The 19,756-nt window shown below is 40.1% G+C and overlaps 1 protein-coding gene across 1 annotated transcript in view; it reads left to right on the forward strand.

Moving 5' to 3' along the window:
- Nucleotides 1-11,717: 11,717 nt before the first annotated feature.
- PXDN (peroxidasin) overlaps nucleotides 11,718-19,756 on the forward strand; it is an 84,391-nt gene continuing 76,352 nt past the window's right edge. The window contains exon 1 of the mRNA XM_064412047.1: nucleotides 11,718-12,067. Coding sequence (XP_064268117.1) covers nucleotides 11,853-12,067 — 215 coding nt within the window. The 5' untranslated portion in view covers nucleotides 11,718-11,852. The remainder of the gene's footprint in view (nucleotides 12,068-19,756) is intronic.

The raw sequence follows: 19,756 nt of genomic DNA on the forward strand, positions 1-19,756 counted from the left end.
TACATTTTTATCAAGTTTTGTAATGGATAAAAAAAATGGGTATTCTCTCTAAGTAATATCTAACCTTGCCTTTCTATTTAGTCCATCATATCATCAAGTTCATTATGTATAATATATCAATTCTGTGCTGATCAATCTTCTTGTCTTTGGTCATTTCTGGTTTTGTTGTTTAAAATCAGTAATGGGATTATGTACCTCAGTAGTACCAAAAAGACAAAAACTATGTCAGAAACTGTGTGCACAAATAACTTTGAGGTCTGTCTTGTCACTACTAAATATAGGGTTTTACTTCCTTGTAAAGCAGTGGGGAAGATGTGGAATGAAGCATGTGCAATCAATTATTCATTCAGCACTTTTTGTGGACAAAACCAGATCTAAGTCTAGAGGAAGAGTTTTCATTACAGACACTTTTTTCAATGGATTGAAATTGATCTCTAAGCAGAACAGTTAACCCAGCTGACAGTAGGCTTGATTTTCTTCACTACCTCTCATGAATTATAAGGAATAATTTAGGGATTCTCCAGATTCAGTGACTGAACATTGAAAATCACTCCTCTTGCAAATGCCTCCAAAAAGCGTGATTAGCCAAACTGTCTGGGAAAGGATCAAAACAGAAACAAAAAAGAAGCTGCAGAACAAGTAAACATGGTCAGTAAGGAGCAAAAGAAACAGGACTAGCAGACCATCAAAAATGCAGGCATAAAATGGAGCAAGTAGCAAAAAAAAGATAGGAACACTTGTGATGAGATAATGCACAGCCCTTTCAATAAGGAAAAGAATGCAGGGTACAGTGGAGCTAGAGGATGCCACAGGCATGCCAAGTGGGTGCTTTTCAGAAGTAATTCAGTTTGTCTGATATTCACCTATTGACACTTGCACTTACTCCTTGTTTTTGCATTACGCCCTGGGCTCTGCCCTGTCCAAAGGTTTTGATACTTTTGCTACATGATTCAGGCTGCCAATGAGAGAAGCTTTAACCTTAAACTAGCTTTAGATGAGTCTTGCTTTTGAGATCTGAAAATGAGAAACTCTTAAGTCTGAAAAGTCAAACTGCTTCACTGAAAAAACATTCTGTGTCCTACTGCACACCAAACATTAGGGCTGCACACACTGACATTGAGCATATGTCTGCGGAGCAACCAGCTGTGCTGTGGAGGTGACTGATGAAGCTTTTTTATTCAGCCCTGAAGCATGCTGTATGTCGAATGACCTGGATTTGTGGGTACCTGTTACTGTGCTCAAGCACCCACCTTCCATTTGACACTTAAAGAAAGTGAATATCCCCCTAAAGGACAGAACCTCAGGCTAGGTTATCTTCTTTGTCAGATCTTGTCAGATCAAGCCTCACTTGAGGCTTTCCCTTGCTTCTGGCTCCTCTGGTGATGTTTGTCCTGCTATTCCCTCGCCCGTAGCTGTGGGGCTGCTGGCACTGAGTGGTCCCAGAGGCAGCAATACCTGCAGCAGCTTTGGGGAGAGCAGCAGCTGCAGCAGAGACTTCACTGGGGTGACAGCAGCACTAATTGCTTCAAACTATGCTTTAGAGAACACTTCTGGTTTAGATCCTTTTCTGTGGTAATTTGTTATGAAAGTGCTGCATAAATTTATACCCAGCCATTACTTATAATAAGAACAATTCAAGAGGCAGTATGTTTTTTCCTTTTTTTTTTTTGTCGTGATTCTGAGATGGCTGTGGTTATTTTTAAATTGGTTTGTTACTTCAATTAATAGAAGTAAATGTGTTAAATTCAATGGTATCTGAGCAGTATGCAGCTAGCAAATAATATAACTTATAAAGAATGAGCTATTCACAGACCCTTATAACATATGGAATTGCTTTTATTCAGTTCTTCACTGACCATGGCCTTTATAATGAGAGAATGGAAGTAATTACTGGATTTACACATTAAGGGGATGTTAGCAAAATGAAAACAGATTTTCAGACAGAGATCATTTTCTGGATCATTTTCTGGAGATCAAGGACCACCTTGTCCTTGCTTAAGACATTTTAAGGAGATTATTCTCTACATGCATAAAGCTGAAGATTTCACTTTTTTCTTGTAACATTAACATGAAAGACTAGTATGTGTACATGTGCATATAATCCTTAATTGTGAAGTGTGCCACTTCACAAAATCCACAATCAAGCCTTGGAGCCCTGAGACTGTCCAGATAGATGCCCAAGTTGTGTGAGGCACATTCATATTTAAGTAGATCATTGTTAACACTTCCACCACCATGTTCAGGCCTAGACAGAAGTAAGGTCTTGCTCAGATATCAGTAAGTTCTAACCTTTATTGCTAAAATAGATATTTCAGCTCTTCTGACTACACATGACTTGATACCTCTTTACCTGTCATGTCTGTGTTCCCAGATACATATGTAGAATTAATCCCTGATTAAAAATGCTGATACACCAAAACTTTTTGTTTCCTAAGAAAAAATTGAGAGCCTTTCTACACTATACATCTCAGACCAAAAAAGAATTTTATCTTTATATCACTAACACTTTTGGAAAACTACAAAAAAGAAAAGTTCACAGTAAAATCTAGTTTTGCTGCTCCTCCCGGGAAAATAGCATGGTAACAGTAATAGCAGCTAATTTAACCAATTCAAGACTATTCAGGAGAAACTTCTTTCTATCAGGTGCCAATTTCTCTGATTGTCACCTGCTTAGTTATATGGTCCTTTACAAAAAAATTATCTTCTGAAATTCCCTTGTAGTTATTTCACTCTTTCTCATTTGCACCATCTATGGTTATCAGAATACATGTGAGGACAATTTCTGAAAATTACTTAAACTGAATTTCTATCCCAGGACTAAGGTCTGGAGCATACTGTCTGGAAGAATAATTCATTCCAGGAGAGAGAAAGAAACGATCTTTTTTAAGAAATTGCATTTACTGCAGGACAGCTGATACAAAATACTTAAAACCAAGAGCAAAATGTGGTATGTCTAAAACCAGATATTGCTGTATCAGCAGAACCGGTAAGTTTTTGTAGTCATAACTTTTGGGACTGTATAATTATAAGCCATTTTGAACTGACTGGCATGAAAAGGGAATCTTTCAGGGTAGGTGGGTAAATAAGCACGAAGCGATAGCAACATTCATGGCAAAGGTTGCACCTCTCATTGGATGTGCTGACTCAGGCGAGGCTGCTAGCACTGCACAGGAGGTGATCTCATCTGAAGATAGGGATCATGAAAACCATTCCATGGTGCATCTTGTCCACGCATGATCAGCAGCTGTCTGAACAGAGATGATCAACACCTTGGGAAGTCATTGTTCTCACATGCTTCCCTTTGAAAACCCTGGATAAACCTTGATTTTACCTTGATTTTTTTGAACTGCCATTTGAATTCCCCCACTATTTTCTAAGGAATCTGATACACAGTTAAACATTCATGACAAACAAACCCATAGATAAAAGGCAAAATAAAAATGGTAAATTTAGATAAAACATAGATAAAAGGTAAAATAAAAAGTATACATGCCACCCATAATACTATATACTAGCATATAGGAGCATATATATTCATAGCAGTACTTATCTATTAAACGATCTGTTTTAAATGTTTCAAGTGTTCTTTCTCCAAATCTCACTGCAGTCAAGAGGAAGTAAGACTGTAATGAGCAGGACTGCAAAATGTGACTGTGGCAAAGCCTGAGCTGGCTTTGAAAAGAATCTGCCTAGTAATTCTTTTCCAAAAGACCAAAACTATTTTAAGCACAGAAAAAGACAGGTTTTTAACAAAAGTACTAGGGTTTAGTTTTTTTAAACAACTAGAAGAGAAGTAAAAAGATTTTTCAGGTGTTCTCATGAGCTGCTTGCAAGCATGTCCTTGCTTCCAAGTAAACCAACAACTTTCTGTGTCATTGGCTAAGTCCTGGCTCCTCAAACCCTCTCTGAGAAGTAACTCCAGCTGTCTGCTCCAAGTCTCTCAAACACTGACTGCTCCAGGCCCCTGCATTCGCACGAAGGAGCAACCCTTGTGCTTCTGTGCCACAGGGTTCACCTTTCCTGGTATTTATATAACACAAATTTATAAGAGTCAAATAAAATGAACACCATTACTCAGAAATAGAAATGGAATTAAGAATCACTCAAGCACCTTCTAATGTTTTGTTTTTTAATCTAAGTTCTAAAAGTCTTGTGCATTGAAGAGAAGGGATAGGGAAAGCATGAAGAAGGGTGAAAAAATAAAGTTGGAAATGGAAAAATAATGACTGTGTCCTTTCAATTCTGGTGCCTCTGAAAAAAAGTTACAAATAAATATTAGAAGAATGTTGTTCATGTTGGTTTTACAAATGATACAGGCATTTTATTTTTTTTTCCATTTAAAGGCTAGTATTTTGTACTAAAATGCCTGCCAGCTGCCAGTTTCTTAATAGATATTTGTAAATGAGGACAAGGTCTCTTGTGGTCTGTTTCTCTGCAGAGCAGGACATCTTAATTGCACTAGGGTTTTCAAATCTTTTGCTTTTTTCTTGAAACAACAACAACAAAAAAAGCAATCAAAAATTAAACAACAACCCTGTCTCTTTCAAACTTATTACTACCTAAGAGCTGGTTTGGCTATTCTGCTAGAAAAATGAGAGTGAGAATAGAATGAGAATTGACAATGAAAGAAAAATAAACAAAATCAGAAAAATCAGCAGAAAAAAATATAATATTTGATAATTTTCTGAAATTCTTCTACCTAAGTTTCAAATAATAAAGATAAATAATAGAGCCTTAACTCATATTTCGAAGGTATTGCTACTTTCAGTCAGAACTGGGTGGGAATAAATTATGCTTTCCCCAAGTTATGCAAAAAGAGAGAACCAGCCAAATTTCCATTTTGTGGATGAGATGGGACAAACAGATGAGTGGAGGCCAGTGGAACATGTACAGCAAGGCTCCTGGAGAATCAGATTACTATCTGTGCAACTGAAGAGAATTGTACATTACATTGATGTGCATGCAAAAGGTGCACACATTGCTACAGGTTTTAGTAGTGGACTTTTTCTCCATTTGCTTATTTAGCATACTCTGTTTTCGTTACTCTTATGTAAGTCTTGCATGTGGAATGGCTCTTCTGCCTTTGCAGGTCATTATAAATTCAAGGGCCAAGAGGAAAGAGCATGGCTGCAAACATGATATTTTGGTCATGATACCTGAGTTACAAATCAAGACCCCCCAGTTTCACTGCTCTTGTAACAATGCCCTAGGCAAAGAACATTGTTTTGTTTTGTTCTCTTTTTAGTACTTGTCTCCATTCCTGTTCACATGACTGTTTTACTCTCTAAAATTACTTAATTCTAACCAGAGACTGTAACAAACAACAGAACATCAAAGGTGACTAGAGGAGGAAGATCAAACAGCAATTAGTCAATCCGGGGAGCAATTAGAGGACACTGAAAGTGCCCTTAGGGAGAGAACAGGACTGAGCTGGCCCACCCTAGCTGAACAGTTATATTGGCTTTGATCAGCCTGGAAAGCATGGATGAATTAAGGGAGGTCTGTTGATAGCCTCAACCTCAGACAACCTAGCTGAATACACCCTCTTGCCTCTTGGTGTACCTTGGTATTTGACCTGAAATTTTGAGAAACTACATATTTCTATTTTTAAACAGAAACATCTATATGGAAAAATATATATTCTTCTGAATGTCCTGTTAAGTATTGCATTACTTCTGATTTTCCAAAGAGCTTTGTTAAACTATTGCTGCAATCAAACTATGATAAATTGATTTTGCTCCAGACAAACTGTTGCATTTCACTGGTCTGATCTATTCATCATGATAGATCAGACCATTCCTGTCCCAGATTGTGTCATGTTGGTGAAGTTGCTCATGACTCACCCTCTAAGCTTGTGAGGCATCTTGCCCAAGCTGGTCCACCAGGCTCAGCCATTGTTAACAGTGAGGTGTCATTGCCAAAGGGCAAGTCAGGTGATGAAAAAAACAGATGATGCCTGGAGGGGATGTCTGAAGACCTCTTGGCCAGCCTCCTGCTGAGGTAAGGGCTAGTGCCAGCAATCTCTCATAGCAGTCATGGCTTTGTCTAATCAAATCTTGAGAGTCTCTCAGAAAGAGAGACTAGCATTACCAAGTAACTCATGCCTGTGCCACACTGCCATCCTAGTAAAATATATTTTTACACAATATCTAACCTAAATTTCTCAAACCACAATTTACAACCATTCCACCTATATCACTGCTATTATATCATCTCCACTGCAAAAAATGGCTTTGTTTTATCAATGTTTGTACTTTCTCTTCCAAGTGTCACAGGTTGCTGTTGGATCACAACCTTTACCAAACTTCACCAGATGAAATAAGCCCAGATCCCTCAGTCTATGCACACAGGCCATGTACTCAAGGCCATTGGGCACCTCAGTGTTCCTTCTTCCAGCTTTTTGTCATCCCCTTTGATCTGGTAAGACAGAATAGGTTATGTCCTTCCAGTCAGGACCTCATGTGCACCAGCTATGGTGGAAAGTGTCTTCCTTCAATCTGCTGCCTCTGTTTCTCCTAATTATGCTCATTCATTTAAAATTAAGAACAGAAAACATTTACCACTGCTCTAGAGAGTTGAACAGCATTTGTTCACCACTGCCTCCAGGATTCTTCCTAGGATTTTGTATGCCCGTGGCTAGGGCCTGTCCCTCCTGCCAACCTGCCCTGGGCTGGGGTTGGGATCAGTCCCATAGGGATCAGTCCCTTGGGGGGAACCAGTGTCCGGCACAGCCCTGGGATGTGTGGGCAGGGCTGTGGGGATGGGGATGGGCTGAAGCCAGGCTGGAAATGGCAGTTTGTTTAAAAGCAGGTCTGTTTGCCCTCACAGGGCTTTTGGCCTTCCCCACAGCAGCTCCCTCTCCCAGGGACCAGCTCTGCTCTTTCCAGATTGTCCCAGCACCCCAAGAGCCAGGCTCCGGGGCTTATGGTGCCCAGGATCAGCCCAGTACCCAGCTGAGAAATGGGCACAATCCCACAGCATTTGTCTGTCTTCAGTGAGGGCATTTGGTTTTATTTATGATTGTAAACATGTGGCTGGTGGCTCTGATCCTCTGAGGCCTCCAGGCACAGCTGCAGAAAAAATCATAGCCTGGAATCTCTTCTGGGTGAGGTATTTCCTCTGTGTAGTCAAGGGATTAGACTAATAACACCCAATTTCCCGCTATGCTGATATTAAGGAAAATTACTCTGTGGGAAACCAGGAGCTCATTGGTTCAAGTACATTTTCCTTTGGGAAAGTCTCTTCAGGGGAGTTTTCTTATTTTTCTTTATCATCACAGGCAAACTCATCCATTGTATGTTGGCTGGTGATGTTTCTCTGCATTTTAAGTGGCTTGCCAAAGCAGGGCTTTATATTATTTATTTTATTTAGTATTTTTTCTTAGCATATAGTTTAAGAAGCCAGAAGGATAAAAACAGGTTATCCTCTGTGCTATCTACTTTTCAAGCCTGGCTTCACTAGCCAGTGCAGATTGGTAAGTGTTTTACCACTACTGTGTTACCTGGGAGAGTTGTGTGGAATCAAACCAATGGATTTAGGTCTAACAGATCCCTATTGCACTGTTGGTAAAAAAAAAACAAGCTTATGGTTTATTTTACTAAATATCAGATAAGGGCCAAGGTCCATTTCCTGCATGTTACAAACTGTCCCTTTGAAAGGGAGGACACATTAAAATGCATTGGCTGAAAGAACAGAAATATGTGGCAAATGTAAGTTGTACTGTTTTAGTTAAGATATAGTAAGCATCTTTCCTTGAACACATTCACTAGCACCAGATAGACTGGTTGAAGTGAAGATTCAAAGATAACTTGGAAGACAAGCTTCTCCTACTTTTTTTTGTCAGTCACAGGAATTATTATAAAGAAATCAGCAACACTCATTCAGGTGTCTGCAAGTCACCACCAGGCAAATAGTTACCCATTACATTCCACAGCTAGGCACACTCTTGTCAAAAATTGGACAGAACATCTTTTATGATGGAGCCAGTGAAGGAATAATTTCCTCCAGAAATTCATATTATATTCAGGAAAGGAGGATGGTAGACTTTAAAGATATCAACATTACTATCCCAACTGAGACGAAGAAGAATTTGTGAGTATGTGGAGAAAATATCCTCAATGTCCTTTGCTGTGCCAGCAGATATCATAAACCCTCAAATGCCCATGGTCAGAGAAGTTACATTGCCTCTGACAGATCTGGCTGTGAAGATGCACAAGCTGTTTCAAGAATGATGTGTCTGAGTACACCCTAAGCTTTCCTGGATAGTTGAGAAATGCTTATAAATTTATGAATTTTAATAATTGCACTTAGCACAATTGCTGACATGCCATCCAGCTACTCCCTAGCATTCACTTTGCATATAGAATAGAAATAAAAGGTAAGATTATATGATTTCAAAACCAGTTTGAGTTTTGTTTCTGCCTTTAAAAAATCAACAATCATATGTGTTTAATCTTTAGATCCCTGTGCTGGTATATTATCATGAAAACACTTTAAACATAAGTTTCTATAGTGATTTGTTCAAGATTTTGTCAATCTGTCCCTGTTAACTCTTACTGTTATTATTGACCAAAAGGTTCTAATTAATGATCTAGGTAATGATTCAGTGTCTACTAGAGACAATGCAAAGCATTTTTACTGTCAGATATCTGAAGATATATTGAAGTGTCTAGAATGCCTGATTTCATATCCAAAGATAGAACATTAATATGGAGATATAAACTAAATTGAAGAGGATTTGAGTATATATATTTCTTATACCTGAATTTTTAGAAAAACAAAAGATAAGAGTACTAACCCTTTGATCTTTTAGAAAGTTTTTTAGTACCTCACCAAAGCAAAATCTATGAATCTAAATTACTGGTATGGAATAAAACCAGCAAGTGGCAGTATTTGACAAAATTTGTGAGATGGATAGGAAACTTTTAAAAGCAAATGGAGATTTACACTATATCAAACTATAAGGTAATCACTTCTGCTAGCATTCAGAAAGAAACATATCTCATTTCCAGCATATTTTTTTTCTTTTCTGTTAGGTCAACACTTCAACTAGAGAAATTGGAAACAGAAGACAAATTTCCCATGGATATTTATATGCAGGGTCAACAAAAATGACCCTGCACATTTTATAAAAATTCTTCTATAAAAACTGGCTAAGAATAGAAACATATATCAAAACCATTTTGAAGTTTTATTTATCAGAAACCTTCCCTGCCAGCAATTTAGAATAGCATAAAATTAATATTAAAATCATACAATTACAGAACTGTTTAGGAAAATATCACCTTTAAGATCATTGAGTCCAACTATAAACATAACACCTCATGTTCTGGATTCAACAGGGCATGAAAAAAGTCTAACTTAAATGACTTATGAGGCATCAATAACATATTAACCAAGAGCCTGGAAGTTACATGTAACAAATGGCAGAAATGCTATAGTACATATTACATCTAAATTGCCTAAGGACTGTGACAGTGTCTATGAACTTTTATTCTCACTATCAGAATTACAGGTGTAATAGCACAGATACTTCTGAGGCATAGCACAATAGTCTATCAAGATCCCAAATGTTAAAATCTTTTCAGAACACTTTTTATTTCGTACAGAAAACATAATTTTAACTATGTACTTTTTTCTGAAAAAAAAAAATCATCATAAAGCACCAAAATTACACAAAGTAAACTGTCATCATATTTTCCTAAATGCTATGAATATCCCAATTTGGTGCTATCTCTATATTGCTGTGTTTAATTATCTAACCTCAGAGGTTCTGCTGCTTTCAGTACAGGCAGTGCAGGATGACAGATTTACAGCTGCCAAGATGCTCTAATGTGAGCAGCATTTCTGCAACAAAAACTTGTGCCAACATTTGCACTTTGTGGATCAAAAGCGTTAGAGGTTTTCCTGGACTAGGAAACAAATTTAATTTTCAGATTAAGACATGCTTATATCCCAACACTGATCACAAATGCAGAGGAGGTGATACACATAGCAGCTTCTTGCTGAATTGACATTGAGGTGATGAACTTTTTAACCTGCTTATTCTGTAAATTCTCTTCTACTTCAGACTGGTATCTTCTGCTGTAAAACAGCTGATGTGGATGAGTTTCTGAGCAACTTAGTGTATTGAAATAAAAGACTAAGCTCAGCCCTGCAAGAGTATTTAGAAATGCACCCAATTTAGAAGTCTACCTAACTGGTAAGATTCTTCTAGGAGTCTCTGACCACCCTAGAAAATCAGTAATCATACTGATGGCAAGTCAGTAAGCCTCCCTTACCTCCAGACACAGACTGAGCCCACAGGTTCTCAGTTAACCAGTGGACTGGTGAAGGAGAAGTTGTGCTGCTTTAGAGATGGAGAGAGACATAGTGACTCACGGAAAACATTGTCAAAGATAATGAATCATCTCAGTGTATTTTAATTATGGGCTCATTTGTGATTTCCAGCATCACAGCAGACTTCCATGCTCTGATTTTCTTGGTGAGGTATTTGACTTGATGTTAAAAAAGAAAAAAAAAAGTGTCCAAAAGTAATCCCCAGACTCATGGGCTAAACACAGATTTTCACAGTGAGATTCAGAATAACAGAATCACAGAGCGGATGAGGTTGGAAGGTACTACAATGAGTAATCTGGTCCAAACTCCCAGCTGAGGCAGGGTCGTTCTAGAGCACATGGAACAGGATTGCATCCAGACAGTTATCTCCAGTGAGGGACATTCTACAACCTCTCTGAGCAATCTCTTCCATGAATTACTACAGTTAAGTTTTAGGCAAGAATGGCCTCTACACTGTTTCTTGAAGAAAAAGAGATTCAGGCAATGCTGCAGAAGCGCCATGGCTTATTTCTGGGGTGGAACTGGGTGTGCTGACATCCATAATTTATAGAAGAATGTGTTGTTGTTAGACATAATAGCTTACTTGTGATCACTGTTTGTCATCATAGAAATGATATGCCAGTGTTCACCTGGGATAGGCAAAGGGTTGTGATAAGGTATTGATCTGCTTAGGACTGGCTGACATCATGTAAGAATGATAAAGTATTTAGGGCAATGTTAGAAATTTCAAAAGCAATCTAGGTTTTTTTTGTTTCCAGGCAAGATTTGTTTTGAGAAAGTGTTAAGTTCATGTGAGTTGTGGCTGCAACCATTGTTCTTCTACATGACAGTCTAGTGGGTCCTCTTATACCTCCTTGCCTGTGCACCCACTTACCCAAAACCACCGCCAGAAAGTAATTCAGGGCAAATCCAACACATTGTCCTGGCTCAGCAGTCAGAGCTGCAGCTCTCACAGAGGACAGTCCAAAGGCTGTGTATGTGGGTTTTCAAACTAGGGCAGGAATGGAAATTGCCTTGTTGGACTTGGTTCTTCCCATAAGGGTTTCTCTTTCCCTGATCTATTTTTCCCCCATCTTTTTCCTCTTTGCTTTCTGTTCTCCTTTCCTCTCCTTACCCTTTCTTTCCCCTTCTCTAGTCCCCTCATTTTGCCTTCCTTCCCTCCTCTGCCGAGGTGCAAGCTGCCGTCCCGCTCAGAGGGTGCCTTCACGCTCTCCCCCCGAGCTCGGAGGAGCAGCAGCCGGGCTGCCGGGCGTTCCCCGGCCGCAGCCGTGCCCGGCGCGGCTCTGCCCGCGGTGCGTGCGCAGGGCGGCGCGGAGCCCCGCGCGGGGCGGCCGCCCATCCCTCCGCCGGCCGGGGCGGGCCCACCGCCGTCCCCTCCTCCAGCCCGCGCCGCGGACGGGATCGCCCCGCCGCCGACCCGAGCGGCAGCCGGGAGCGGAGCGGGCGCGACGCGGATCTGCAGAAGCCCCTCTCCTCTTCTTCCTCCTCCTCCTCCTCGCCCTCCGCCCGGCAGCATGGCCCGGTGCGAAGCGGCGGCCGCCCCCGGGCTCTGCCTGCTGCTGCTGCTGCTCCGCAGTGGGGGGCTCTTCCCCGCCGCCGCCGCGCAGCCGCCGCCGCAGCGCGGGAGCGTGTGGTGCCCCAGCCGCTGCCTCTGCTTCCGCACCACGGTGCGCTGCATGCATCTGATGCTGGAGAGCGTCCCCGCCGTGTCCCCGCAGACCACCATCCTGTGAGTACCCGGCGGGGGCTGCCGCGGCGGCCCGGGGCAGGGAGGGGGGCGGAGGGAGGCAGGAAGGGAGGGAGGGCAGAGCAGAGGCGAAGGCGGAGGAGGGGATGGATACCTGGGGCGAGAGGCACCGGGCTGGGTGGCGGCAGAGCCTCAGCTCTTTGTCTGCGGTCGGGGGAGGGGGCCGGACCCGCGGCGGCGGCTCTGCCCGAGGGGCCCGGGTGTCCCTGCGCCGCTCCGGGGCTGCGCTCGCCGGCCCGGCCCCGCTGCCCGCTCGGCCCCGCGGTCCGGCCGCGCCCGGCGCGCTTCTGCCCGGCTCGGGCGGCGCCGGGTCCAGGGAACGGAGCGGTGCCCCCGGCTCTGCGGGGCTCTTCGAGGTGGATGTTCTGGTTAGCGTGCGGGTCTTGTGTCCCAGTATAGTCGTTCCTAGAAGGATCTCAGTACTTCCTTAGTATCCTGTTTAAAAGCATATTCAGGCGGCTGGGGGGTCGACAGGGACAGAGGTAGCACTTTCTGCTCAGTTCTTAGATACGTTTGGGATGTACGAGCAAACCGGGACCCAAACCCTGGGCTTGCTGAAAACTAACCCGGCTCAGATTCCCGCACGGCTTTGCGAACATTAGTTAATAACCAGTTTTTTTGTTCAGGCACAAATGTGTCAGTTGAAGTCCCTCTGATCACTGTTTTGGGTGGGATTGCATTGGTGTAAATTTCAGTATTGACAATGATTGACATTTAATTCGCATTGATTTGACTGAAACAGTTACCTTTCCGGGCATATTTCCCTGCAATAAAGGCAAAGTTCCAAATGAACATCACTCACTATTTTGTTTCGTGGCTTACTAAGAGGAACAGATTTGTTCCACTGACCTGCTTATATGTTACTTGGGCTCAGAAAGCTCTTGGCACCAGCCCTGCCCTTTCCTTACACACACGCAGCCGTGGAAGCTGAGCAGAGCTTGGCCCTGGGAATTTTCTGCGGGGCCTCCTGTCATAAATTAACTTGTGACTTTGTCAGATATTTTCAAAAGGGGTCTATAAAGCCTTGCTGTGTTTCAGCTTCCAAGTATTATTTAATGTGAAGAGTACAGTCATTTAGCATTAACTGAGTCCCTCTTTGGCAAGAAGCACAGGCTTTTGGCAGAATTGGATTAGTCTTGCAGTACTTGTAAACCTTTTAGGAAACAGTACAGGAAGTGGGTGGTTAATGTTTCTTACATTTGAAACAAAGTACATTTACAGAACACCTTTTGCCTTGAGATTACAGGAAACTGTGTAAAACTAGTTTTGTGAATCATCTTAAATGTAAAAAAAAAAAAAGTCTTAGAGTGTGGAGTCAAGTCTTAATGGCTTGGTTTCATCTTAAAGGTAGAAGGGTCTGCAACAGCAGAAAATATTAGATTAAACCTCGCGGGGTGGAGCTCCCCTTACGGTGGGTATTTATGTTCTTGCAGTGAGTCAGAGGAGAATGTGTGAACAATGCAAGCATTATACTCGTCCAACTCCACTAATGTATCAAGTTGTCTAGTATCCCAAATGTGAATTATCATTCTGGTAGAATGCAAGCTACCATGCTGCAGAAGTAATGCAAAAGAAGTTAAAAATACGTTTTCAGCTTGACGAAGGCTGGTTGGTTTCAAAATATGCCTGCGGAACACCAGCATTCTTCAAAACCTAGTCTTGACCTTACTTATCATCTAGTAATGGGTATTATCTTTTCTGGACAACTGGCTGGGGAACTATTACAATTAAAATAGGCAGTATTACATCTGTAGATACTCAGTTACACCGTCTGCTACAGTTCTGCTGAAGGGCTGTGAATGGAAAGGAGTTGAGTCAGAGGATAGTTGGGCAATATGAGTCTTTGGGACAAAGAACAATGGTACAATTGATTTAATAATCAGACGTTTGAAGGTGTCAATCATACATAAATAGCTTACCTGTTTTATATTAATTGCTTAGTTTTAGCTGTAGGGGGTACTTTCAGAATAACTATTACATGTCTGAGGTACTCACTGAATTACCACTCATGTTTTTTACTTACATGAACTGTAGTTATACACTGCACTTCATAGAGGTAGCCCATCACCCACAGAGGGCTTTCTACACTCAAGAGCAGTTTTTTTTTTTTAAGCATGAAAGTAAGCAGTTATTTAATCTCTGGTTTGACTCTCAATGTTTGTCTTTCAAGTGATGCCTGTATATTAAATGTATTTGCATTAGTAATGGTGTTGATAGATAATTAAAAATAATAAATTCATTTAAATCTATCACCTTCCCCTTTCAAACAAAAATTTAGGAAATCCTGCAAAGTCTATTTCTGATGGGTTAAGTCCATTTTTACTGGCATTGATGAATTCCACATTCTCATCTGTTTTATTTTTTGCCTACAATATGGATTGACTGTGCAACGTAATCATGTAAAAAATATTGCCCTAAGTTTTTCCTAGTTTATAAGTGTTTTGCTGAATACTGCTTCTGAAAAACACCCCATTTTGGAAGCCGAGTTGACTTTGCTCTACTTCACATATAATTTGTTACATGGATTAAAACAGCATGGGGCCCAGACCAATGGTGCAGCCAAGTGTTTTCTCCCACATATCAAAAATGTCTACTCCTAATCTCAGGCTCTCTTGTGAAAACTGTTCATAACATTACTAGTCACTGACCTTGCCAGTGCTACTTCTGGCTGTACATTTTCTCACTCTCCCCTGCTCCTCCCACTTTCTGGCACTTCCCTGCTGCAGGCTCGGAACCATGGTTTAGATTGCTTCTGCAGGGTGGATTCTGCCAGCTTTGAAAGAGCTCAGGGAGCCTTGCATGAGCATGTGGTTTCATTTTTACCTGGGACAATTTTGGACCTTTTTGGACTAGGGCCAACATCCCAGTCCTGTGCTGACTTTCCTTAGAAATGGAGACCCATGTACAAAATGGTTTGAAAAATACTTAATGCCATAAATGCAATCATGGAAATTTAATTTAATCTCTGACTAAATACAGAGTGCTTATTTTCATAGAAATTGCTCAAACATATTTGTATTAAACCATTTAAACTGTTTAGGAATATAAAATTCTGGGTATCTCCTCTTGCTCTCTCCTCCTCCCATAATTGTATCCTGTCTTATACTTCTTAGGGAATTTTGCTGTTCTAGAGCAATTTCTTGTATGTGGTGTTCATAATTGTGACAGAAGATCTTTGAATATCGATGCAATATGTTACTATTTGTATCTAAACACAATCCAAATCCATCTACAGGACTAGCTACACATACTCAGACCAATACTGAAATTTGTTCACAGTTTTTCTTGGCATCACCTCATTGCTCTCTTGTTTCTTGCTAGCTGTACAAACAAAATTGTATTCACTGCACTTGAGTCTAACAGACTGAACAAGAAAAGAAACTAATGTTCTGTTAATAGCAGAAAAGGTAAAAATTAACAAAAATTGTTGTCATGAAAGAAAGTGGTCTTGATTTGCACTGAGAATGACATGCAAATTATTGAGGACATTTAATTTTGAAATAAGTAATTCTGTATTTGCTGTGTGATTATTACTTTGGGTCACCTGCATGTCTGCTACGAATAAAACACCTTTTTAACATATAAATATAATTTTAAGTGATCAAACTTTAATAGGACTTCTTAAGTTGCAGCCATTACAGCTGAATAGCTTTTGAAGGTAGGCTCTGAAATGAGATTGAAGGCAACAGTTTGTGTTGCATTTTAGTGCTTTTGTTACATGATTCTAACATATACTCAACATTGGATAGTTTAGAGTGTGGTTTTATTTACTCATTTATCAATGTATTTTAATTTCTGGTTTGTACTGTAGCTGTCAAAGGGAAAAGGGGATGTGTTAGTCATTCGATTCAATGGTGACTTTCTAGACAGCTGAGTAAGAAGTACTTGTAATTTTTTCATCTCTCCATAAGAACTTTTGGTGGAATCTAATGTACGTTCATAATGCCAGTGAAAACCATTATTGAGGCTTCCCAAGAGTATCTGTCTTAATACAAATAAAAAACCTACAACATTAAATGACACAAATCACATCTATTTGAGAATATGTGAATCACTAAAGAGGTAGAGGTAATGGAAGTGTAATGACATTTCACATTTCATTGTTGATTTGTGCTAGCATTATACCTCTTAGCAGAGAAGCTTAGGAAAATGAAATGGGAGATATGCATGGAGACTGTCAGTGCAGGAGTCTCTGGGCTGTCACAGCAGAAATCTTTTTGTTTGCAGATCTGCTATTTGAAATTATGCATGTTCAGCCTGCAAACAACCATCCCATTTTCATCTGAAGATACAAGATCCTTGTGTTCTATTAGATCTTTGAAACCCTTTTGGAAAAATTCCAGTAGATTAAAATTAAGACAAAAGAAACACACCTCATCACTGTGAAGGGTGAAGGATTGCAATCTAAAATGTGGACTGTGAGTAAACTTGATCACTTTATGGGTAAGGATCAGTTTGCATGTAGGACTTAGTCACAAGATAACTCACCAGAAGATTTTATTCAAGATGCAAGGATTTGTACATACTTAATGTTAAAAAAAGAAGTACAGATACTGAAGATTTACTTGAAGGGTTTGCAAATAACTTAGTACTGACACAGCTGTTGGCACTCCTGACTGGGCAGCAAACTGCAGTAGGTGCCAGGATTTGCTTGAATGACACAGAACAGGGGGAGGATAAAGCACAGGATTATTTCAATAAAAATTATCTTACATATTCCTTCATAAAATAGAAATTTTATGCACAAGTAAAGAATTCAATTTGAGATTAAACCAGCTGCATTCTCTATGCACTGGAGTTTACATCTGTATTTGGTTTGTGAATTTCCCTTCTAATAAGAAGCAACTCAGCCAGTACAGTTCATAGTGTCTGGAGCAGAACTCAGCTCACTCAAAAAGGGACACCTTTATGACACCTTTATTGGAAATAATAATTTCTGACCTCAGACTAGGTCCCTATTGGGCCTGTGTCATAGCTGCTTGCTCTCAGCCCAGGGCATCTAAATCAACAGTAGGCACCACTGGTTAGACATCTGAATGAATTAGCTACTGTTTGGGCAGTTTATTAATTTATTTGTGCCTTCTCCAGCCTAAGTGTGTTGACTAGTTTTCTGTTTACAATAAAAGGAGATTAAAAGTCTGTGTGTAGATGTTGATATTTGTCTACACCAGAGTTTAAAGTATTTTTCAGATGAGAATGTTTTCATAGAATTTTCAGCAGAAAGAAACTACTTGCATAAAGTAGGCAAAGAAGTCATAAACAATTAAAAAAAATTAGCTTTCAAAGTGCGTAAATTGTTGCTAAAAGTTGTTGTTTTCTCTCTATTAAGCCCCATCCTGAGTCCCAACAAATCAAGTGGATATTGCAAAAGATACCAATCCTCCCCAGCAAAGCAGCTGTGGAGGGTGTGTAGGAGGTAAATCCTGCTGAAGCCATTCCCAGGTAGTCTGGTTGGACTGCTGATGGAATGAGCCAGGACCAAGGCATGAGTGTGTTAAGGGACATTTGCAGAGCTTGCAGAATGTGTTTGGTCATTAGCAGGGGGCAGAAGGGCACAGCACTGATAGTGTTTGACATTTACTGGGAGACAGAGGAAAAGCTGCTGAGGGCTGCAACAGAAGGCCCAAACGAGTCTTTGCTTTGAGTGATCGGATTCACTGGTGGGAAGATATTTTTGTCATCTCAGCACTGTGTTAGCCCTCATCAAATTCTTTGCTGAAGAATGGGAAAACATATGGAACAAAATCATATCCACCATTTACTGCAAGTAGCTTACTTTACACTTAATACACTGTCGTCAGAGGAATACATTGTCATATATTACAGTGAATAAATACAATTTCTTGTTTTCATCTTGTTTTACTAAGATGTATTTTTAAGCAGTAAATACTTAACATTTGAATGTTAAAATGATAAATATATGTTTATTTACAGAAAGATACCTTTAATAAGTAAATCCAAAGACCTGTTTGTCCTGATGTCTGTTTTTTGAGGGTGATGGAAAGCACGGCTTATGAACAATAGACAGTATAGAGCAGCATATAGTTGTTAATACCTATAATAATTTGCAGATGTGGATTTTTGAGACTAAAGATACTTCCATAATTTATGTAGCTCTTGATGGATCTCTCCTCCACAAATTGTTTAACCTCTTTTTTTCAACTAATTTAGCTGTTAAGTTACATTATAACTTTCAGTGACAAGGACTACTACACAAACTACATGGTGGAAATTGCTGTCTCTGTTTGAAGCCTGAAAGTTGTTAGCTTCACTTAAGTGTTCCCCATTTCTTCTATTGGAAGAGACAGTGAGTGCTTGGTCCCTCTCTATCATTCCAACGCCAGCCATGATTTTGTGATCTTTGATCCTATGCCTCTCCATTCCTTTGTTTTTAGAGTCTTCTCAGTGAATGGTTGGTATTAATCTCTCATCATCTGACTGTTGCTTTCCCATTCTGCTGTGTTTGGAGGTGAGGGAATTGTAACTTTGTCCAGTATTTGTGTGGACAAATTTGGTATTTGGACTAATACCAAATTAGTTTCATGGTTTCATGGACTAATCAAGGGTAGCTTCTTGTCTGTAAGTAGTGAAGATCCCTTCTAGGCTTGCCATTTTATTTGTAAAATTTGATTTTCTCCACATACATTATTTTATATTAATATATGCATCAGGTCTGCATTTTAATAGCCATTCATGGACTGTTGACAGGTCTTTTTGCTGTTCTTCCTAGGTAGACTCTGTTAAAATAGATGAATATCATAAGCAAAACTTTGTTCTTTCTGTGGTTCATCAGTCTTCCATTTAGGAATGAACTGAACAATGCCCAACTCAGCACAGCTCTCTGTGAAACTCTGCTGGTGACCTTTCCCAACTACAAAAATTTGCCATTTACTGCAGACATCTCTTCATATGCTCATCTGGACTGTGGAGTATTTGCTTTATAGCTGTATCAAAAGATTGTCTTCTAATTCCCAAAGCTTTGGGAGTTTGGACTGTTGTCAGCATGAGGTTTTTTGTTTGTTCTACTGAAATGTTGTAGAAAGCTATAAGGATTATACAGATCAGTGGCTTGCGTGGTGCTGTTGTCTACATCCCCTATTCAAAATCTGTTTTAAACATTTTTCTGTCTTTCTGATTCTGTTTAACAGAGAGCTTCAGTGTCTCTGCTGTTACTCAATTTTCCCAAACAACATAATTAAAAAATGATGAGTTAAATGAATTTTCAGCATTACTTTGGGGAATTTAGGGGCATGAGGGACAGTGAATAAGAAATTTTTGTGTTGCAGAGACAAACATGAGATTACGTATTGGAAAGAGTAGGAAATGGATGCTTGGACATGAGTAAATATATTCTTTCTCTCTTAATTCCCAAAGGCAGCTGGTGGAAAAATAACAGGGAGATGCCTATCCTTACCTCATCAGGAGGGTCTGGATCTGAAACAGAGGGAGAGGAGTGTCTCACCTAAAATGGTGGTAAACACATGCCTAAGAGAAAAACATGATTAATAAATATTCTAACCTCCTCCACTTTCTGAGTAGCCACTACTGATTTTTCTCCCAGGTGAAGAAAATAATCAGTTAATGAACTCCCAGGTGAGCTCATTAAGAGATGACATGGAGATGTCATTGGCCTGCAGAAAACTTTGTCATTTTGGTGTTAAATAAATGTTA

Source organism: Passer domesticus, chromosome 3 (genome assembly GCF_036417665.1).
Source record: "Passer domesticus isolate bPasDom1 chromosome 3, bPasDom1.hap1, whole genome shotgun sequence".
Classification (NCBI taxonomy): Eukaryota; Metazoa; Chordata; class Aves; order Passeriformes; family Passeridae; genus Passer; species Passer domesticus.